Below are 23,949 nucleotides of genomic sequence, written 5' to 3'. Positions count from 1 at the left end.
CGTGTAGTGGTCACTTACGTTGGTGACCAATGGGAGAAGGACCCTCTTATATCAGTGGTCAGTGTACTGGTTCTTTACATTGGTGACCAATGGGAGAAGGACCCTCTTATATCAATGGTCAGGGTAGTGGTCACTTACGTTGGTGACCAATAGGAGAAGGATCCCTCTTATATCAGTGGTCAGTGTAGTGGTCACTTACGTTGGTGACCAATGGGAGAAGGATCCCTCTTATATCAGTGGTACGTGTAGTGGTCACTTACGTTGGTGACCAATGGGAGAAGGACCCTCTCATATCAATGGTCAGGGTAGTGGTCACTTACGTTGGTGACCAATGGGAGAAGGACCCTCTTATATCAATGGTCAGGGTAGTGGTCACTTACAATGGTGACCAATGGGAGAAGGATCCTCTTATATCAGTGGTCAGTGTAGTGGTCACTTACGTTGGTGACCAATGGGAGAAGGATCCCTCTTATATCAGTGGTACGTGTAGTGGTCACTTACGTTGGTGACCAATGGGAGAAGGACCCTCTTATATCAGTGGTCAGTGTACTGGTTCTTTACATTGGTGACCAATGGGAGAAGGACCCTCTTATATCAATGGTCAGGGTAGTGGTCACTTACGTTGGTGACCAATGGGAGAAGGATCCCTCTTATATCAGTGGTCAGTGTAGTGGTCACTTACGTTGGTGACCAATGGGAGAAGGACCCTCTTATATCAATGGTCAGGGTAGTGGTCACTTACGTTGGTGACCAATGGGAGAAGGATCCTCTTATATCAGTGGTCAGTGTAGTGGTCACTTACGTTGGTGACCAATGGGAGAAGGATCCCTCTTATATCAGTGGTACGTGTAGTGGTCACTTACGTTGGTGACCAATGGGAGAAGGACCCTCTTATATCAATGGTCAGGGTAGTGGTCACTTACGTTGGTGACCAATGGGAGAAGGATCCCTCTTATATCAGTGGTACGTGTAGTGGTCACTTACGTTGGTGACCAATGGGAGAAGGACCCTCTTATATCAATGGTCAGGGTAGTGGTCACTTACGTTGGTGACCAATGGGAGAAGGATCCTCTTATATCAGTGGTCAGTGTAGTGGTCACTTACGTTGGTGACCAATGGGAGAAGGATCCCTCTTATATCAGTGGTACGTGTAGTGGTCACTTACGTTGGTGACCAATGGGAGAAGGACCCTCTTATATCAGTGGTCAGTGTACTGGTTCTTTACATTGGTGACCAATGGGAGAAGGACCCTCTTATATCAATGGTCAGGGTAGTGGTCACTTACGTTGGTGACCAATAGGAGAAGGATCCCTCTTATATCAGTGGTCAGTGTAGTGGTCACTTACGTTGGTGACCAATGGGAGAAGGATCCCTCTTATATCAGTGGTACGTGTAGTGGTCACTTACGTTGGTGACCAATGGGAGAAGGACCCTCTCATATCAATGGTCAGGGTAGTGGTCACTTACGTTGGTGACCAATGGGAGAAGGACCCTCTTATATCAATGGTCAGGGTAGTGGTCACTTACGTTGGTGACCAATGGGAGAAGGATCCTCTTATATCAGTGGTCAGTGTAGTGGTCACTTACATTGGTGACCAATGGGAGAAGGATCCCTCTTATATCAGTGGTACGTGTAGTGGTCACTTACGTTGGTGACCAATGGGAGAAGGACCCTCTTATATCAGTGGTCAGTGTACTGGTTCTTTACATTGGTGACCAATGGGAGAAGGACCCTCTTATATCAATGGTCAGGGTAGTGGTCACTTACGTTGGTGACCAATGGGAGAAGGATCCCTCTTATATCAGTGGTCAGTGTAGTGGTCACTTACGTTGGTGACCAATGGGAGAAGGACCCTCTTATATCAATGGTCAGGGTAGTGGTCACTTACGTTGGTGACCAATGGGAGAAGGATCCTCTTATATCAGTGGTCAGTGTAGTGGTCACTTACGTTGGTGACCAATGGGAGAAGGATCCCTCTTATATCAGTGGTACGTGTAGTGGTCACTTACGTTGGTGACCAATGGGAGAAGGACCCTCTTATATCAATGGTCAGGGTAGTGGTCACTTACGTTGGTGACCAATGGGAGAAGGATCCCTCTTATATCAGTGGTACGTGTAGTGGTCACTTACGTTGGTGACCAATGGAAGAAGGACCCTCTTATATCAATGGTCAGGGTAGTGGTCACTTACGTTGGTGACCAATGGGAGAAGGACCCTCTTATATCAATGGTCAGGGTAGTGGTCACTTACGTTGGTGACCAATGGGAGAAGGATCCTCTTATATCAGTGGTCAGTGTAGTGGTCACTTACGTTGGTGACCAATGGGAGAAGGACCCCCTTATATCAGTGGTACGTGTAGTGGTCACTTACGTTGGTGACCAATGGGAGAAGGATCCCTCTTATATCAGTGGTCAGTGTAGTGGTCACTTACGTTGGTGACCAATGGGAGAAGGATCCCTCTTATATCAGTGGTCAGTGTAGTGGTCACTTACGTTGGTGACCAATGGGAGAAGGACCCCCTTATATCAGTGGTACGTGTAGTGGTCACTTACGTTGGTGACCAATGGGAGAAGGACCCTCTTATATCAGTGGTCAGTGTACTGGTTCTTTACATTGGTGACCAATGGGAGAAGGACCCTCTTATATCAATGGTCAGGGTAGTGGTCACTTACGTTGGTGACCAATGGGAGAAGGACTCCCTTATATCAGTGGTACGTGTAGTGGTCACTTACATTGGTGACCAATGGGAGAAGGACCCTCTTATATCAATGGTCAGTGTAGTGGTCACTTACGTTGGTGACCAATGGGAGAAGGATCCCTCTTATATCAGTGGTCAGTGTAGTGGTCACTTACGTTGGTGACCAATGGGAGAAGGATCCCCTTATATCAGTGGTACGTGTAGTGGTCACTTACGTTGGTGACCAATGGGAGAAGGACCCTCTTATATCAGTGGTCAGTGTACTGGTTCTTTACATTGGTGACCAATGGGAGAAGGACCCTCTTATATCAATGGTCAGGGTAGTGGTCACTTACGTTGGTGACCAATGGGAGAAGGATCCCTCTTATATCAGTGGTCAGTGTAGTGGTCACTTACGTTGGTGACCAATGGGAGAAGGACCCTCTTATATCAATGGTCAGGGTAGTGGTCACTTACGTTGGTGACCAATGGGAGAAGGATCCTCTTATATCAGTGGTCAGTGTAGTGGTCACTTACGTTGGTGACCAATGGGAGAAGGATCCCTCTTATATCAGTGGTACGTGTAGTGGTCACTTACGTTGGTGACCAATGGGAGAAGGACCCTCTTATATCAATGGTCAGGGTAGTGGTCACTTACGTTGGTGACCAATGGGAGAAGGATCCTCTTATATCAGTGGTCAGTGTAGTGGTCACTTACGTTGGTGACCAATGGGAGAAGGATCCCTCTTATATCAGTGGTACGTGTAGTGGTCACTTACGTTGGTGACCAATGGGAGAAGGACCCTCTTATATCAATGGTCAGGGTAGTGGTCACTTACGTTGGTGACCAATGGGAGAAGGACCCTCTTATATCAATGGTCAGGGTAGTGGTCACTTACGTTGGTGACCAATGGGAGAAGGATCCTCTTATATCAGTGGTCAGTGTAGTGGTCACTTACGTTGGTGACCAATGGGAGAAGGATCCCTCTTATATCAGTGGTACGTGTAGTGGTCACTTACGTTGGTGACCAATGGGAGAAGGACCCTCTTATATCAATGGTCAGGGTAGTGGTCACTTACGTTGGTGACCAATGGGAGAAGGATCCTCTTATATCAGTGGTCAGTGTAGTGGTCACTTACGTTGGTGACCAATGGGAGAAGGATCCCTCTTATATCAGTGGTACGTGTAGTGGTCACTTACGTTGGTGACCAATGGGAGAAGGACCCTCTTATATCAATGGTCAGGGTAGTGGTCACTTACGTTGGTGACCAATGGGAGAAGGACCCTCTTATATCAATGGTCAGGGTAGTGGTCACTTACGTTGGTGACCAATGGGAGAAGGATCCTCTTATATCAGTGGTCAGTGTAGTGGTCACTTACGTTGGTGACCAATGGGAGAAGGATCCCTCTTATATCAGTGGTACGTGTAGTGGTCACTTACGTTGGTGACCAATGGGAGAAGGACCCTCTTATATCAATGGTCAGTGTAGTGGTCACTTACGTTGGTGACCAATGGGAGAAGGATCCCTCTTATATCAGTGGTCAGTGTAGTGGTCACTTACGTTGGTGACCAATGGGAGAAGGACCCTCTTATATCAATGGTCAGGGTAGTGGTCACTTACGTTGGTGACCAATGGGAGAAGGATCCCTCTTATATCAGTGGTCAGTGTAGTGGTCACTTACGTTGGTGACCAATGGGAGAAGGACTCCCTTATATCAGTGGTACGTGTAGTGGTCACTTACGTTGGTGACCAATGGGAGAAGGACCCTCTTATATCAATGGTCAGTGTAGTGGTCACTTACGTTGGTGACCAATGGGAGAAGGATCCCTCTTATATCAGTGGTCAGTGTAGTGGTCACTTACGTTGGTGACCAATGGGAGAAGGACCCCCTTATATCAGTGGTACGTGTAGTGGTCACTTACGTTGGTGACCAATGGGAGAAGGACCCCATTATATCAATGGTCAGGGTAGTGGTCACTAACGTTGGTGACCAATGGGAGAAGGATCCTCTTATATCAATGGTCAGGGTCGTGGTCACTTACGTTGGTGACCAATGGGAGAAGGACCCTCTTATATCAATGGTCAGGGTAGTGGTCACTTACGTTGGTAGCCAATGGGAGAAGGACCCTCTTATATCAATGGTCAGGGTAGTGGTCACTTACGTTGGTGGCCAATGGGAGAAGGACCCTCTTATATCAATGGTCAGGGTAGTGGTCACTTACGTTGGTGACCAATGGGAGAAGGACCCTCTTATATCAGTGGTCAGTGTAGTGGTCACTTACGTTGGTGACCAATGGGAGAAGGATCCCTCTTATATCAGAGGTCAGTGTAGTGGTCACTTACGTTGTTGACCAATGGGAGAAGGACCCTCTTATATCAATGGTCAGGGTAGTGGTCACTTACGTTGGTGACCAATGAGAGAAGGATCCTCTTATATCAGTGGTCAGTGTAGTGGTCACTTACGTTGGTGACCAATGGGAGAAGGACCCCCTTATATCAGTGGTACGTGTAGTGGTCACTTACGTTGGTGACCAATGGGAGAAGGATCCTCTTATATCAGTGGTCAGTGTAGTGGTCACTTACGTGCCCCTCTAAAAGATCATTACTGTCAGTTGTTACTGAGAGATAGAAGATCTTCATTGCTCAGGGAACCCCTAGAAACCTTTGGAGGAACCCTGGCTGAGAAAGGCTGGACTAGGCAGCCATATATTTCTATCCCCCTTGGTGGGAGTGGAGATGCCCCTATCTATAAGGATATACAGTACATACACACAGAGCACAAGGCCATGTTCACACTACGAGATGTTCCCCTGAGCTGCAGTTCTTCTGAGCTCCACAAGGTGGTGATCTCACTTCTTCCCAGGCAGGAAGTCTCTATGGAAAAGAGGAAGTGATGTCAGGTACAGACAGGAAGTTCTGGGTGAGAGGTGAGTCGGGAGGAAGTAGAGGTGACGTTGCTGGAAGTGGCAGCAGAGGAGGTAATAAGATCTTATTTTCTATTTACACCCAGTAACCCCCCATAATTCTAGCAATATGGTCCTCTAAACAAACAGCATAGACAATAAATAGGCAAGACAATGACCTTACATGGCCTACAAAGGGCAATTATTTCACTGCACAGGCAGCCAATGGGCAATCATTACAATATGCAGCCAACACAATGATGGAGTGCAGGGGTCGGGAGTATGGAGCCCCTTACATTGCTGGTCAGGAGGAAGAAAGCATTCCCCAGCCTGCCATAAAGAATGGCGTTTAGGCAGGGATGCTAACAAATTTAGTTTGCCAGGTAGTAATTGTCCTGGCTAATTGCTAGAAGATCCACTGATTTCCCTCTAATTCTGGAATTGCTGCACCTCTTCTCTCTTCTGTCACTAGGTGGCACTGTGGCTGGTGACATTAGATCGACAAGTGCATAGCAAGGTCAGATTATGACTGGATGGGGTGCCTTAGCCAATTGGCAGGGGCTTCTTTAGTCCCTTGGCCTGCTGGGAGAGTCTATATATTTGGGGAGGGGTCAGGTGATCGGGGGTTCTGTGCCACCTGGACGTGTGTTATGTCACCCCAGGCTGTTAGGCGGGAAACCAGGGGCCTATCCCCTGGGACACCTGGCTGCCTGAGGCCTATCCAGGAGCTGGAGGAGCAGCGTAGGGTTGGTACTGCAGGATTGGAGTCCAACCGAGTTGCGAAGGTTCAGTTGGATGGGGAACCAGTTGTGGTCGGAGGTAAAGGGGAAGGGGTCGCCAATAAGGGACCATCCGCCTTATTACCGGAGACCACAGTGAGTAAGCTTGAGCCAGTACCAGAGCAGTCTTCTTACCAGCCGGGGGCGGTGAAGAAGTGGGGACGTTTCAGCGAAGGGCAAAGCCAGGGACCCAGAAGGATATCGGGGGTGACGCTTGAGGAGTATACAGCGGGATAGCTGTGGAAGAGCTCAGGAGATCCGGAGACGACTGGGATCTGGAAGTCTAGTGGGAGACTGGGAGCTCGGTGATTGAGGACCTACGGTGGGATACTGTGAGATAAAGAACGGGCTGTTCTGTGTTACTAAGAGTTATGTACCTTTAGTGACTGTTACAAGTTTAGTTGCCATAGGAGACGGCGGTCCTACCTATACAGAAGTGGCATCCCTGTATAACTGTCTACCTATAGTCAGGGGCGGACTGACAACTCATGGGGCCCCCGGGCAATAGGAGATTATGGGGCTCCCGGGCAATAGGAGATTATGGGGCCACACAGTAGACAGGCACATACTTTCCCTGGTTTTATTGAGGCTGGCAACCCTGATGGAGCCCTCGGGCAGTGCCCGAGTGCCCCAATGGTCAGTCCGCCCCTGCCTATAGTGTCCCGGTGTCTGCCAGTTACCATTGCATCTACCTAAGGTTGTCCTGACCCTGACCCGCTCTCTCCCACAGTTCTTGTTAAGACACAATAAATCTCTTGTTCGCATTCAAAAAGTGACTGGCGCCCACCATTTCATCTTGCATCTCCCCCACCGTGCCTGACAACCCACCTTACAAGAAAGGATGTCCGCTCTCCCTAACCCCTTGAGGTCACCATTCGGGCCTCTGGGGGGGGCGGGGACTTTGTTACAATAATATGTCCCATCGTTGGAGTCGGGGGGGAGGAAAATGCTGAGGGTTCTGAGTAAGGACGGGCTCGGGTGTGTTCGCAACTTCCACGTCCCAGCGCGCGCGGCCAGGAAGCTGATGCTGCGCATGCGCTAATCGCTAACCCACCTTACAAGAAAGGATGTCCGCTCTCCCTAACCCTTGAGGTCACCATTCGGGCCTCTGGAGAGGGGGGGGGGGGCGGGGACTTTGCTACAATAATATGTCCCATCGTTGGTGTCGGGGGGAGGAAAATGCTGAGGGTTCTGAGTAAGGACGGGCTCAGGCGTGTTCGCAACTTCCACGTCCCAGCGCGCGCGGCCAGGAAGCTGACGCTGCGCATGCGCTAATCGCAGGTAGTGAGACATTTCCCGATCTCTGCAGCCCGCGGAGTTGCGAACGCGCCTGAGCCCGTCCTTGGGGCTGAGGGGGGGTTTAACGACTTGCTGACCGCGCTATAGCAAAAATGACAAGTTACAGCGCAGTTGGCCAGTTCTGGGAGGGGCGTCATATGACGTCCTCCCATGGTCGCGGCCCTTCCGGACGCAGCCGGTCACCGATCGGAGTAAAGAGCCAATCAGCGGCTCTTTACCACTTGATCGGCTGTGTCCAATCACAATTTAAAAACGCTTGCCCGCCATCTTTTCCACTGTTAAAAGCCTGAGGAGAGGAGAGAGCTGGTAACTGACTAGTGTGACAGGGGACATCTACACTGATAATCGGGGGTCCATCAGTGGCAGCCAATCAGTGCCCATCAGTGCAGCCTCATCGGTGCATATCAGTGAAGGAGTAAAATTTTATTTTTATTTTTTTAACCACTTACGGACCGCCCGCCGCAGTTTTACGTCGGTATTTTGAAGAGGAATATGGTTGTTATGGCAGCAGCGAGCTACCATAACCCCCCAATATCCTCTTCTTCAGCAGGCGGTCCGCTTTCAGATAAAAGTGGTCTCAGCGACGGATTCGCCGCAAGATCAGTTTTATCGGCGGTGGGAGAGGGTCACCCCCCCCCCCCCCTCGCCTCCCCTCCCGACGCGCTCCAGTGCCCTCGGATCGGGTCCTTCTCCTGGCTAGACATGGAGACGAGTGAGAGGGAAGATGTCCCCCCCACCCATCTCCGTTTTTGACGTCTCTTCCACCCATAGCTCTTAGCACTTGTACAGACGCGGGTCGGACATTCCGTCAACAAAATCCGTCGGATTTTGGTCCGAAACTGGTGTTGCATACACACGGTCGGACAAAGTTGTCGGAAAATCCGCTTATTTCGGAACGCGATGACGTTCTTTGGTTACGACGGGACTACGTTCAAGGCTAGTAGCCAATAGCTTTGGTCTCGGAATTTGATCTGAGCAATGCGTGGCACTTTGCCCCCGATCGGGATTCTCAACAGACGATCGGACAAAGTCCGATCGGATCACGTTGTCGGAAAATGTTATAGCCCGGCTCTAAAACTTTGTCGGTAGGATATTCCGATGGAGCCCACACACATGGTCGGATTATTCAACAACATGGTCCAATCGGACCTTTTCCATCGGATTGTCCGACCGTGTGTACAAGGGCTTAAAGGGACGTTTTTTTTTTTCATTTTTTCAAATGACAATTTTTTTTTTATTGCATTTTAGTGTAAATATGAGATTTGAGTTCTTTTTGACACCCCCCCCCCCCCCCCCGATCTCATATTTAAGAGGCCCTGTCATGCTTTTTTTCTATTACAGGGGATGCTTAGATTCCTTGCAATAGGAATAAAAGTGACACTATTTATTTTTATTTTTTTTAACCACTTCCCGACCAGCGCACGCCGATGTACGTCGACAGAATGGCACGGGCAGGCAAATGGGCGTACATGTACGTCCCTTTAAATTTGCCGCCCTGCCATCGGGAGCGCGCCGCCGGCACTGGTCGGGACCTCCGTGAGTCCGGTCGCGGGACCCGCGGACTCGATCGCCGCGGGCATCCCCGCGATCGTCTCACTGAGCGGCCAAATGAAGAAATGCCGTTGTAAACAACATTTCTCCATTCTGCCTAGCAACTAGTGACGCTGATCTCTGCTCCATGTGATTGGAGCAGAGATCAGTGTTCACTAAATGAAAGCCCAACCCCCCCACAGTTAGTAACACACCCCTAGGAACACTTAACCCCCTACACTGCCACCCACTGGTTAACCCCTTCACTGCCTGTGTCATTTAAACAGGAATCACTGCATTTATATAGCACTGATTGCTGTATAAATGACAATGGTCCCAAAAATGTGTCAAAAATGTCCGATGGGTCCCCCACAATGTCGCAGTCACAATAAAAATCGCTGATCGCCGCCATTACTAGTAAAAAAAAAAATAATAATAAATTATTAATAAAAATGCTATAAAACTATCCCTATTTTGTAAACGCTATAACTTTTGCGCAAACCAATCAATAATCGCTTATTGCGATTTTTTTTTTACCAAAAATATGTAGAAGAATACGTATCGGATTAAACTGAGGGAAAAAAATGTTTTTTTATATATTTTTGGGGGATATTTATTATAACAAAAAGTAAAAAATAATGCGTTTTTTTCAAAATTGGCGCTCTATTTTTGTTTATAGCGCAAAAAATAAAAACCGCAGGGGTGATCAAATACCACCAAAAGAAAGCTCTATTTGTGGGAAAAAAAAGGACGTCAATTTTGTTTGGGAGCCACATCACCACGACCGCGCAATTGTCAGTTAAAGCGACGCAGTGCCGAATCGCAAAAAGTGGTCTGGTCTTTGACCAGCAAAATGGTCCGGTCTGAAAGTGGTTAAAGAACAGTGTAAAAATGAAAAATAAAAGTTAAAATAAATAAGAAAAAATGTTTTTTAAACACGCCCTGTCCCGCCGAGCTCACGTGCATGAAGCGAACGCATACATGAGTCGCGCGCTCGCATATAAAAAACCGTGTTCAAACCACACATGTGAGGTATCGTCGCAATCGGTAGAGCGAGAGCGATAATTCTAGCCCTAGACCTCACCTGTAACTCAAAACATGCAACAATCGTGCAAACAATCGCCTATGGAGAATTTTTAAGGGCAAAAGTTTGTCGCTATTCCACGAGCGGGGCGCAATTTTGAAGCGTGACATGTTGGGTATCAATTTACCCGGAGTAACGTTATCTTCCACAATATAAAAAATATATAAATATAATATTAAATAATATAATAATAATAATAATATATAAACAAAAAAAAAAAAGGGCTAACTTTACTGTTGTCTTATTTTTTTTATATAAAAAAAGGTGTATTTTTTTTCCCCAAAAAAAGTGCGCTTGTAAGACCGCTGCGTGAATACGGTGTGACAGAAAGTATGGCAACGACCGTCGTTTTGTTCTCTAGGGTTTTAGAAAAAAATATATATATTGTTTGTAAAGAATTTTTAAGGGCAAAAGTTTGTCGCTATTCCACGAGCGGGGCGCAATTTTGAAGCGTGACATGTTGGGTATCACGTAACGTTATCTTTCACAATATAAAAAAAATATAAATATAATATTAAATAATATTATAATAATATATAATATAAACAAAAAAAAAAAAGGGCTAACTTTACTGTTGTCTTATTTTTTTATATAAAAAAAGGTGTATTTTTTTTTTCCCAAAAAAAAGTGCGCTTGTAAGACCGCTGCGTGAATACGGTGTGACAGAAAGTATGGCAACGACCGCCATTTTGTTCTCTAGGGTTTTAGAAAAAAATATATATATTGTTCTCTAGCAAAAAAAAAAAAACAGTTTTTAACTTGTAAACAACAAATCTCAGAAAGAGGCTCGGCCCTTAAGACCCCTTTCACACTGGGGGGGCTTTGCAGGTGCTACAGCGGTAAAAAAAAGCGCCTGCAAAGCACCCCGTCTCTCCAATGTGAAAGCCCCCAGGGGTTTCACACTGGAGCGGGGTGCGCTGGCAGTATGCTTCAAAAAAAGTCCTGGTAGCAGCATCTTTGGAGCGGTGTGCACACCGCTCCTCCACCGCTCCTGCCCATTGAAAATCAATGGCCAGCGCAGCTAAGCAGCAGCTCTCTGTTGGTGGTTTTAACCCTTTTTTGGCCCTTTTTTGGCCCCTAGAGGGGGTTAAAAGCGCCCCGCTAGTTGCCCGAATACCTCCGCAAATATAACGGCAAAGCGCCAACTGAAGAAGAGCGACTCTTAACCCCTTGGAGATCACTCGTTCATGGAGGAGGTCTCCTTGTGCAGCAAACCAGTTCATAAACAAAACAAACCCAACAGAGAATTTGTTGGTCCAAGAAGATCCTGAATCCTCAAAATTGTATAACAGTCCAGGCTAAGTGTGTTCCCATGGGGGTAGTAGTTCCTAAATCTTCAACACACCTACTACTACCCCCCCCCCCCCTTCACATTCACATCCCATTGCTGTTTAACTAATCGGCTGCCTTGAGAACCCTGCGTGCCATTTACCTCCCTTTACAAAGTATCGGCGCCCAACACCGTGTTCACACTACGAGAAGTTTCCTCTGAGCTCCACAAGGTGGTGACCTTCTTCTCACTTCTACCCAGACAGGAAGTCTCCGTGGAAGACGGGAAGTGATGTCAGGTACAGACAGGAAATTCCATGTTGTACGGAGTAGAGAGGAGATATTGCTGGACCTGGCAGCAGAGGAGGTAAAATTATATTATTTTTTTTATTTACTAAAAACTCCAAATAATTCTTACTTTAATTTGCCAAAATTATCTCTCTATAGGAAATCCTGAATAGATAAAATGATGACATGGATGAGGATGGAGGAGGACCGGAGTCACATGACTGAGAGGATACTAAACCTCACCCTGGAGATCATCTACCTGCTGATTGGAGAGGTGAGGAGGATTCTGGGAGGTCACATGACATCACTCTTATCTCTATTAATAAAACACAGACCTGACCGGAGAGGTGAGGAGGATTCTGGGAGGTCACATGACATCACTCTTATCTCTATTAATAAAACACAGACCTGACCGGAGAGGGGAGGAGGATTCTGGGAGGTCACATGACATCACTCTTATCTCTATTAATAAAACACAGACCTGACCGGAGAGGTGAGGAGGATTCTGGGAGGTCACATGACATCACTCTTATCTCTATTAATAAAACACAGACCTGACCGGAGAGGTGAGGAGGATTCTGGGAGGTCACATGACATCACTCTTATCTCTAATAATAAAACACAGACCTGACCGGAGAGGTGAGGAGGATTCTGGGAGGGTCACATGACATCACTCTTATCTCTATTAATAAAACACAGACCTGATCGGAGAGGTGAGGAGGATTCTGGGAGGTCACATGACATCACTCTTATCTCTATTAATAAAACACAGACCTGGCCGGAGAGGAGAGGAGGATTCTGGGAGGTCACATGACTTCACTCTTATCTCTATTAATAAAACACAGACCTGACCGGAGAGGTGAGGAGGATTCTGGGAGGTCACATGACATCACTCTTATCTCTATTAATATATCACAGACCTGACCGGAGAGGTGAGGAGGATTCTGGGAGGTCACATGACATCACTCTTATCTCTATTAATAAAACACAGACCTGACCGGAGAGGTGAGGAGGATTCTGGGAGGTCACATGACATCACTCTTATCTCTATTAATAAAACACAGACCTGACCGGAGAGGTGAGGAGGATTCTGGGAGGTCACATGACATCACTCTTATCTCTATTAATAAAACACAGACCTGACCGGAGAGGTGAGGAGGATTCTGGGATTCTAACATGATGTTCCTATTGGTTCCCCAATACAGAGATTTCTTCTGAAGTCAGGTGATCATATGACCATCACAGTGCCTCCATGTGACTCCCTAAAACCTGAGAGACACAACATGGAGAAGATTCTAGAAGTCACCAAGAAGATGATGGAGCTGCTGACAGGAGAGGTGAGGAGGATTCTGGGAATTCTGGGACATTATCCAGTAACAGACAAGGGATGTGTCTGGATGGTGACTGTATCATTGTGTGTGTCAGGTTCCTATAAGGTGTCAGGATGTCACTGTCTATTTCTCCATGGAGGAGTGGGAGTATTTAGAAGGACACAAGGATCTCTACAAGGACGTCATGATGGCCAATCAGCCGCCCCTCACATCACCGGGTAAGAGGAGACTTTATTGTAAAGGAGAGAGCAGTACGGAGGCTCCACCTAGATCCCCCATCATCTGATAAACACATAGAAACAATGTATTCAGTCAGTGTGTGTGTTTCCTACAGATGGATCCAGTAATGGGAACCCACCAGAGAGATGTCCCCGTCCTCTGTATTCCCGGGATTCCACACAGGAAGGTCACACCATCCCCCACTGTTACAAGGTTGGTATTTCGGAGAATCTAGAACATGGACTCATGGAGACAATCTTTGGATTTTATTTACAGTATGTGATATCAGAGGACCTTCTTTTATAATTTTTTGGTTTTAGGGTGAAGATCTGATAGATATAAAAGTTGAGGTGAAATCAGAAGAAGAAGAGAGGTATGTGAGGGATGATCAGCAGTCTATGGAGGAGGATGGAATAACGGGGACATTTATAGAGGAGGACACTCCTACAGAGATCAGCACAGGTGGGTCATTAACACTAAATCCATCCCTCCACCCATACTGCTCACTGATTGGTCCAGAGTAGGGCGGGGGCTGGGTGATATCAGCCTGTAATCCCCTGGTCACTTTCCTGAGCTGTGTTCCCCGTCCTGTATTCCTGGATTTCTCTCCGATAATCTTCCTTCTCTGTGCTGCCGACACAATTTATGTATCTAGACTGGATTTATGGAGGTTCTGGGGTTCAGCTGGCAGCACAATGTTGGTGGCTCAATCTAGGCACCTGGTGCATGTTTCTTGGGTCTTCTGCCCAATACCTGGGTATAGCAGGATCTCTGACAGGGTAATTCCCCCCGGGGTTACTTGCTCTGTTATTTGCTGGCTGTGCCGGGTGGAGGGATATGTCTGTATAGTCTCTTCTCTGTGCTGCAGACACAATTTATGTATCTAGACTGGATTTATGGAGATTCTGGGGTTCATCTGGCAGCAAAATGTTCATGTTCACCATAGATGTTGCTTGACCTAGTCACCAGGGGCGTGTCCCACCTTGTCCAGGTCTAGCATAACCTCCGACAGAACAATTCTCCCGGGGTTACTTGCTCTGTTATTTGCTGGCTGTGCCGGCTGGAGGGATATGTTTCACACTGTCCTAGCAACTATAGTAAGTGCTATAAAGTAGGTGGAATCCATGCAGATGGGGAGCATGAATATTCATACCGCCCTGGTCATTTACAAGGGGAGGTGCCCCTAGGCATGCCGGGTGCCTGTATTCATATTCTAGGACCGCATGGGCTCTGGTTCTTTCCCAGCAGAGGATTGCAGACTAGGGGGGGGGGGAGGCGCTGTCTCCCCTGGCATTTGCTGCCACATGGCCTCAGGTTGGCGACCTGAGGGCCTGAAGTCTGTGTGGCTGACGTTCACTAACTAACATATACATTTGTACATTGATACCCTCGTCTCATTTAACACCACATGGATAAAGACCATAACACGGACCATTGTGGCTCGGTTGAGATAGGAAAAAGTTGGGGTCGATGCATTTCGCAGGATTGCCGCTTCCTCAGGACCTCCTGGTGGGAGGATCTACAGTGCATGTGGTTTGGTATGGAGAGAGAAGCCTTTCGGTGGTGGTCAAGGAGCCTTGTGAGTACAGATACCCTAAGGAGCCTTAGACAGTTCTCCCCCTCTTGTGCTCTAAGTCAGCTGAGGGTCCACACAAAGAGAACCCTGGCTGGTGTTCTTAGCGCTTAGTCCAGGACTGTCCACCACTTTACTGAGGGGCATTGCTTAGTTTAGTTCTGCAATCAGTTTGCCGCTCCTGTGAAGAAGTCTTTATCTGCCTTCTGCAAGGACTTCAGTCAGGTTTCACTTTAGAGTCCTGATTGTGGATAGTTTAATTTGGAAGTATCTCACTATATGCCTTCCCTATTCAAGTTCTCCAATGAAACCACAAAAAACGCAACCCCTAGACTGGTCATTGGAGTAACGAGAGGAAGTGTGTGTGCACCTGGCTGTGTGACTCTACCTTGTGCCTGAGTAAAAATGGGGAAGACCCGGGGAACATTCTTGCAGGCGGTAGAGCTACACATAGTCCTGACTTCTGCTCTCTCCCCTCCCCCCCACTGCTATATATACACATAATATGTATTCTCTTTTGTTACACCCATTTCCTACCAGCTGGGCATTTTATATCGGATGATGTGATTGGAGGACAGACTTTTACATGGTGATAATAATGTGATAACATCCTCAGACTTTGGAGCCTTAAACAGAAAGTGATAATGGGGGAGGAGTCAATAACCCAATGATGGGGGTCTTCAGGATCAGTCCAGTCTTCATCTTGGTTGTTCTCCCCCCATCCTCACTCTCTGACCTCTGGTGGGGCTCAGCCCCGCTGTTATTCATGACTAAATCATGGAGTAAATAAGGAGGAAGTGCAGGACTTCTTGTGTTGGGAAGATGGCAATGAGTGATAGAGGGGGAGGGGACACTCGTCCTATAATCCCCTCATCACTGTCACTCCTATAGAAGACAGTTCTCGTTGTTTCCTCACTCTCTGACTAAGGCCCATGAATAAAGAAATGATCTGGTAGGAGATCAGAGGATCCATTTACTAGTTACCTTGTGGGGGGAATTGTAAGATCCTCAGAGACAAAGCTGCCTGATGTGGGCGGAGTCCTGGTTTAGGGGAACCAATCGGCTCATGTCTAGTAATAATCTTTGTATTTGTATTTTAGTAGATGGACGGGAGATGAGGAAAACCTCAGAGGATTGTCTCACTTTGTCTCCAGACTGTAAAGTAGAAGATGAGGACATCACACAGTATAGTCCAGGAGAAAACCCGACTACCTCAAATGTCCATCCGGCACCACACAGTGTAGATGGACCATCGTATTCCTCTTATTCTGAGGAACCTCAGACTGTGCGGGACGGTGCTGGACCATCGTATTCCTCTTATCCCGAGGAACCTCAGACTGTGCGGGACGGTGCCGGACCATCGTATTCCTCTTATCCCGAGGAACCTCAGACTGTGCGGGACGGTGCCGGACCATCGTATTCCTCTTATCCCGAGGAACCTCAGACTGTGCGGGACGGTGCCGGACCATTGTATTCCTCTTATCCCAAGGAACCTCAGACTGTGCGGGACGGTGCCGGACCATCGTATTCCTCTTATCCTGAGGAACCTCAGACTGTGCGGGGCGGTGCCGGACCATCGTATTCCTCTTATCCTGAGGAACCTCAGACTGTGCGGGACGGTGCCGGACCATCGTATTCCTCTTATCCCGAGGAACCTCAGACTGTGCGGGACGGTGCCGGACCATCGTATTCCTCTTATCCTGAGGAACCTCAGACTGTGCGGGACGGTGCCGGACCATCATATTCCTCTTATCCCAAGGAACCTCAGACTGTGCGGGGCGGTGCCGGACCATCGTATTCCTCTTATCCTGAGGAACCTCAGACTGTGCGGGACGGTGCCGGACCATCATATTCCTCTTATCCCGAGGAACCTCAGACTGTGCGGGACGGTGCCGGACCATCGTATTCCTCTTATCCTGAGGAACCTCAGACTGTGCGGGACGGTGCCGGACCATCGTATTCCTCTTATCCCGAGGAACCTCAGACTGTGCGGGACGGTGTCGGACCATCGTATTCCTCTTATCCTGAGGAACCTCAAACTGTGCGGGAAGGTGCCGGACCATCGTATTCCTCTTATCCCGAGGAACCTCAGACTGTGCGGGACGGTGCCGGACCATCGTATTCTTCTTATCCTGAGGAACCTCAGACTGTGAAGGACGGTGCCGGACCATCGTATTCTTCTTATCCTGAGGAACCTCAGACTGTGAAGGACGGTGCTGTCCTTTCAACACATAAGAGGTTTCCCTGTCCTGAGTGCGGGAAGCGCTTCCGTTTTAAATCTCATCTTACAGTGCATAAAAGATGTCACACAAATGAGAAGCCGTATTCCTGCCCCGAGTGCGGGAAATGTTTTTCACAGAAGTCCAATCTTTACAAACATCAGAAACTTCACACGGGGGAGAAGCCATTTTCCTGTCCTGAGTGTGGGAAATGTTTTTCAAAGAATTCAAATCTTTACAGACATCAGAGGTTGCACACGGGTGAGAAGCCGCATTCCTGTTCTGAGTGCGGGAAATGTTTTGTACAAAAATCAGATCTTGTGACCCATCAGAGGTCTCACACGGGGGAGAAGCCATATTCATGTTCTGAGTGCGGGAAATGCTTTGTAAAAAAATCGGAGCTTGTCACACATCTAAGGTTTCACATGGAGGAAAAACCATTTTCATGTCCTGAGTGCAGGAAATGTTTTGTACAAAAATCAGATCTGGTCACCCATCAGAGGTCTCACACGGGGGAGAAGCCGTATTTCTGTCCTGATTGCGGGAAATGTTTTTCAAGGATATCCAGTCTTTACACACATCAGAGATCTCACACAGGGGGAGAAGTCGTATTCCTGTGCTGAGTGAGGGAAATGTTCCTCACTTGAAGTCCTGTCTTCCTGTACATCGGGGGTCCCACACAACCCTCGAAGTGTATTAGAGCCTAGCATTTTTCCAGATTTAAGTGTTTTGGGGGAATAAAAACTAGGGCTGTTCCTGATTAAAATTTTCGTGTTCGATTAATTGATTTTTTTTTTAATCGATTAATTTCGATTAAATATAACGCACATACAGATCCAACATCAGGGGTCCTACACAACCCTCGAGGTGTATTAGAGCCTAGCATTTTTCCAGATTTATGTGTTTTGGGGGAATAAAAACTAGGGCTGTTCCTGATTAAAATTTTCGTGTTCGATTAATTGATTTTTTTTTTTTTTAATCGATTAATTTCGATTAAATATAACGCACATACAGATCCAACATCAGGGGTCCTACACAACCCTCGAGGTGTATTAGAGCCTAGCATTTTTCCAGATTTATGTGTTTTGGGGGAATAAAAACTAGGGCTGTTCCTGATTAAAATTTTCGTGTTCGATTAATTGATTTTTTTTTTTTTTAATCGATTAATTTCGATTAAATATAACGCACATACAGATCCAACATCAGGGGTCCTACACAACCCTCGAGGTGTATTAGAGCCTAGCATTTTTCCAGATTTAAGTGTTTTGGGGGAATAAAAACGAGGGCTGTTCCTGATTAAAATTTCCGTGTTCGATTAATTGATTTTTTTTTTTTTAATCGATTAATTTCGATTAATTATAATGCACATACAGATCCAACATCAGGGGTCCTACAAAACCTCGAGGTGTTTTAGAGCCTAGCATTTTTCCAGATTTAAGTATTTTGGGGGAATAAAAACTAGCGCTGTTACTGATTAAAACTTCCGTGTTCGATTAATCGATTTTTTTTTTTTTTATCGATTAATTTCGATTAATTATAACACACATACAGATCCAACTACTTTTAGCTGATCTCCTTGCATTGCAGCTCTGCATTAGTCAGTGGTAAATGTGGTATACATTATATACAATCACACGACACTGGTTAGTTTCCACAATCCATGACTTGACTTCACAGTCCACACAAATACCTTTTAGATTCAAGCTGTAGCACTGACGTAAGTAAAAATTTTTTTTTCCCGCAGTAGAGTGACAATCCCTCCACCTCCGGTCTAACTAATCACTCTCACCTTATGGCATGGACCCCTGTGCAAACAGGTGGTCATGCAAGCGGGTATCAAAAGGGTTAACACGGACCGTAAACTTCTCTTGCCTCTCCTTAGATCTCATCAAGGACGCCAGGTCATGGGTAGAAAGAAAAGATCTAAGTGCTCACCGCTTAAGCATAAGATTACATTTTTGTGTTCAAACACAAAACTACTCACATAAAGATGATAAAAACACAGCATTTAAAGCCGACAATCGTGTTAGTTCCGTAGGGTAGCAGCGGGTGACGTCACGAGTAGCTCCTCCCCCCGTACGCGTGACATCAACGTCACCGGACTCCCCCCCCCCCCCCCCCCTCCTTCCCTTCGTTAGCAGACGGAGGCACTTGGGGGGGGGGAGTCCAGCGACGCCGATGTCCGTGACGTCATCGGATCTCCGACGGAACTCCCTGAAGACCCGGAAGCCTGGCGGAGAGGTGAGTACCGATTTTGATCGGTCAAAAAAAAAATGAATCGATTAATTCGAGGAATTAATCTTTAACCACTTCAGCCCCGGACAATTTTGCTGGTCAAAGACCAGACCACTTTTTGCGATTCAGCACTGCGTTGCTTTAACTGACAATTGCGCGGTCGTGCGACGTGTCTCCCAAACAAAATTGACGTCCTTTTTTTTCCCCACAAATAGAGCTTTCTTTTGGTGGTATTTGATCACCTCTGCGGTTTTTATTTTTTGCGCTATAAACAAAAATAGAGCGACAATTTTGAAAAGAAAACGCATTATTTTTTACTTTTTGTTATAATAAATATCCCCCAAAAATATATAAAAAAAACATTTTTTTCCCTCAGTTTAGGCCGATACGTATTCTTCTACATATTTTTGGTAAAAAAAAAACGCAATAAGCGATTATTGATTGGTTTGCGCAAAATTTATAGCGTTTACAAAATAGGGGATAGTTTTATAGCATTTTTATTAATATTTTTTTTTACTAGTAATGGCGGTGATCAGCGATTTTTATTGTGACTGCGACATTATGGCGGACACATCTGACGTTTTTGACACATTTTTGGGACCATTGTCATTTAACCACTTGCCGACCAGCGCACGCCGATGTACGTCGACAGAATGGCACGGGCAGGCAAATGGGCGTACCTGTACGTCCCTTTAAATTTTCCGCCCTGCCATCGGGAGCGCGCCGGCGGCGGCGCGCTCCCACGCTGGTCGGGACCCCCGTGAGTCCGGTCGCGGGAACCGCGGACTCGATCGCCGCGGGCTTACCCGCGATCATCTCACGGAGCGGCCGAATGAAGAAATTCCGTTTGTAAACAGCATTTCTCCATTCTGCCTAGCAACTAGTGACGCTGATCTCTGCTCCATGTGATTGGAGCAGAGATCAGTGTTCACTAAATGAAAGCCCAACCCCCCCACAGTTAGTAACACACCCCTAGGAACACTTAACCCCTACACTGCCACCCACTGGTTAACCCCTTCACTGCCAGTGTCATTTACACAGGAATCACTGCATTTATATAGCACTGATTGCTGTATAAATGACAATGGTCCCAAAAATGTCCGATGTGTCCGCCATAATGTCGCAGTCACAAGAAAAATCGCTGATCGCTGCCATTACTAGTAAAAACGCTATAACTTTTGCGCAAACCAATCAATAAACGCTTATTGCGATTTTTTTTTTACCAAAAATATGTAGAAGAATACGTATCGGCCTAAACTGACGGAAAAAAATGTTTTTTTATATATTTTTGGGGGATATTTATTATAACATAAAGTAAAAAATAATGCGTTTTTTTTCAAAATTGTCGCTCTATTTTTGTTTATAGCGCAAAAAATCAAAACCGCAGAGGTGATCAAATACCACCAAAAGAAAGCTCTATTTGTGGGAAAAAAAGGACGTCAATTTTGTTTGGGAGCCACGTCGCACGACCGCGCAATTGTCAGTTAAAGCGACGCAGAAAGTGGTCTGGTCTTTGACCAGCAAAATGGTCCGGTCTGTAAGTGGTTATACAGCAATCACTGCTATATAAATGCAGTGATTCCTGTGTAAATGACACTGGCAGTGAAAAGGACCCCTGGAGAGACCGGGGGCCCCCGTACGGGAGAGAGATGGAGAATGATACCCATGAGGAGCATAAGGAGGTCATCTATCACCACTGAAATGTAAAGACATGGGAACTCTGGGGTTCGCCCTGAAAACAGCAAAACTGGAGTATAAATCTGAAAGCTCAACATGATAGTGACTGTATTTGCATGAACTCTACCTTTTGCAGGTATGCCGGGGCAGCACGCAGCCTGTAGCAGAGTTAGGGAAGAATACTGTCGGTGACTGTTGGACTCTGTAAATGTTTTTTTCACTTCCATTAAGTAAAGTATTCAAACATTGTCCTTGCCTGGTCTGAAGTTGCTGAAAGGGGTGTGTTGCATAACCAGCATGCACATAGTTCACCGAGTGGGTCTTAACACATTGGGGATATGACGATGTCAGTGTAGGGTGGAGTAATGCGAAGATAGAAGTGGTTGCCAAGAGTAACGGACGTTTAATAAGCAGCCTGACGGTAGCGTGTCCCTGTTAGAGGTGGCACGGCCTGTAGCAGCAAGGGAGATGTTGTCGGCACTCCTTTCACCAGTGGTCGGCCTCCCTGAGAATTGTTGCTCTCACCAATAGACGCCTACGTTATAGGATATGGCTGTGACAGGTTCTCTTTAATGAAACACCAGGGGTCTATTAGAAAAGATGTTCACCTGTCTCCTTCCCCTCTACATGGCAACATCTGCCATACCGGGACCAGGCCCACAGGTGGGATAGCCAAGCCTGAGAAACATGGCCAATGGGAGAAAGATCCCCTTATATCAGTGTAGTGGTCCCTTATATTGTCTAATGGGAGAAGAACCCCCTCACATCAGAGGTCAAAGTAGTGGTACCTTACATTGGTGACCAATGGGAGAAGGAACCCCTTATATTAGTGGTCAGTATAGTGGTCCCTCACATTGGTGACCAATGGGAGAAGGACCCCCTTATATCAGTGGTCAGTGTAGTGGTCCTTTACATTGGTGACCAACGGGAGAAGAATCCCTTATATCAGTGGTCATTGTAGTGGTCCCTCACATTGGTGGCCAATGGGAGGAGCCCCTTATATCAGTGGTCAGTGTAGTGGTCCTTCACATTGGTGACCGATGGGAGAAGGACCCCTTATATCAGTTGTCATTGTAGTGGTCCCTTATATTGTCTAATGGGAGAAGAACCCCCTCACATCAGAGGTCAAAGTAGTGGTCCCTTACATTGGTGACCGATGGGAGAAGGACCCCCTTATATCAGTGGTCAGTGTAGTGCAGGGGTCTCAAACTGGTGGCCCCCCCAGCTGTTGCAAACCTACAAGTCCCATGAGGCATTGCAAGGCTGGCAGTTAAAAGCATGACTCCCACAGGCAGAGCCATGATGGGACTTGTAGTTTCGCAACAGCTGAAGGGCCACCAGTTTGAGACCCCTGGTGTAGTGGTCTCTTACATTGGTGACCAATGGGAGAAGGATCTCCTTATATCAGTGGTCACTGTAGTGGTCCCTTACGTTGGTGACCAATGGGAGAAGGATCTCCTTATATCAGTGGTCACTGTAGTGGTCCCTTACGTTGGTGACCAATGGGAGAAGGATCTCCTTATATCAGTGGTCACTGTAGTGGTCCCTTACGTTGGTGACCAATGGGAGAAGGATCCCTTTATATCAGTGGTCACTGTAGTGGTCCCTTACGTTGGTGACCAATGGGAGAAGGATCCCTTTATATCAGTGGTCACTGTAGTGGTTCTTTACGTTGGTGACCAATGGGAGAAGGACACCCTTATATCAGTGGTCACTGTACTGGTCCCTTATGTTGGTGACAAATGGAAGAAGGATCCCCTTACATCAGTGGTCAGTGCAGTGCAGTGAGTTTTGGTAAACCTGAAGGAAAAACTCAGCAGAAAAACTCAAAGCCCTTGTACACACGGTCGGACATTCCAACAACAAAATCCATCGGATTTTGTCTGAAACTTGTGTTGCATACACACGGTCGGACAAAGTTGACGAAAAATCCAATCGTACGTAACGTGATGACGTTATTTCGTTACGATGGGACTACGTTCAGGCTAGTAGCCAATAGCTTTGGTCTAGGAATTTGATCTGAGCATGCGTGGCACTTTGTCCGATCGGAATTCTCTACAAACGATTGGATAAAGTCCGATCGGATCATGTTGTCGGAAAGTTTTATAGACCAGCTCTAAAACTTTGTCCGTCGGATATTCCGGCGGAAACAGTCCGATGGAGCCCACACACAGTCTGATTATCCGACAACACGGTCCGATCGGACATTTTCCGTCGGAACGTCCGACCGTGTGTACAAGGGCATAGTGTTTATGGGGCTTTAGAGACGTTTCTTGGGGCGGCAGTTCCTCTGAGTTCCACAAGATGGTGATCTCATTTCTATATAGACAGGAAGTCTCTATAAAAAACAGGAAGTCTCTATGGAAGAGAGGAAATGATGTCAGGGACAGTCAGGAAGTTCTGGGTGAGAGTTGAGTCAGCAGGAAGTAGAGAGGAGACGTTGCCGAAAGTGGCAGTAGAGGAGGTAATAAGATAATATTTTCTATTTACACCCAGTAACCCCCCCCCCGTCATGTTCCGTCCTCTAACTCCATAGTCACTGTGACGTCTTTTATCTCCAGCGGATGATGATACACACATATATAGTGTGGAAACCTAGATTAACCCCTTCAGGGTCAGAACATTCCCCCACTTGCCGGGCCAGAATCTTTTCTTAATTTTAGCGTTAAATTTAGTAATATGTTCCTCTAAAATAAACCAGTGATTCTCAACCCTTTTCCAGTCAAGGCGCCCTTGAAAAGTATTTTTCAGTCTTGAGGCACCCTTGTCCAAGGCTTGGTTCACCTTACTGTGTATATCACAACTAAAGCAAGATATGAACAAAGGGCTAGTTCATGTGTCAGGTTGGAAGGGTGTGGTCGA

The 23,949-nt window shown here is 46.8% G+C and overlaps 3 protein-coding genes and 1 long non-coding RNA gene across 4 annotated transcripts in view; all 4 read left to right on the top strand.

Annotated features, from left to right (window-relative positions):
• The window catches only part of LOC143956128 (uncharacterized), a 40,679-nt gene extending 22,369 nt beyond the window's left edge, over nt 1-18,310 (top strand). Inside the window, exon 6 of the mRNA XM_077466260.1 lies at nt 17,195-18,310. Coding sequence (XP_077322386.1) covers nt 17,195-17,798 — 604 coding nt within the window. The 3' untranslated portion in view covers nt 17,799-18,310. The remainder of the gene's footprint in view (nt 1-17,194) is intronic.
• Nucleotides 1-23,949, top strand: part of LOC143955469 (uncharacterized) — a 158,493-nt gene that overhangs the window by 79,209 nt on the left and 55,335 nt on the right. The gene's annotated exons all lie outside the window — the stretch shown is intronic.
• Nucleotides 5,361-12,107, top strand: LOC143956136 (uncharacterized). Its single transcript, XR_013269834.1, has 3 exons — nt 5,361-5,659; nt 11,808-11,912; nt 11,993-12,107. It is a non-coding gene; the product is annotated as an uncharacterized LOC143956136 (long non-coding RNA).
• LOC143956046 (uncharacterized) lies at nt 13,168-16,006 on the top strand. The gene is made up of 3 exons (XM_077466176.1): nt 13,168-13,382; nt 13,499-13,596; nt 13,704-16,006. The coding sequence occupies exons 1-3, from the start codon at nt 13,298-13,300 to the stop codon at nt 13,905-13,907; spliced, it is 387 nt and encodes a 128-aa protein (XP_077322302.1). The 5' UTR covers nt 13,168-13,297; the 3' UTR covers nt 13,908-16,006.

The sequence above is a fragment of the Lithobates pipiens genome, unplaced genomic scaffold, assembly GCF_037356315.1.
Source record: "Lithobates pipiens isolate NorthernLeopardFrog02 unplaced genomic scaffold, aLitPip1_a1.2 Scaffold_35, whole genome shotgun sequence".
NCBI classification, from domain to species: Eukaryota; Metazoa; Chordata; class Amphibia; order Anura; family Ranidae; genus Lithobates; species Lithobates pipiens.
This window is presented reverse-complemented; position numbering and strand designations above follow the sequence as displayed.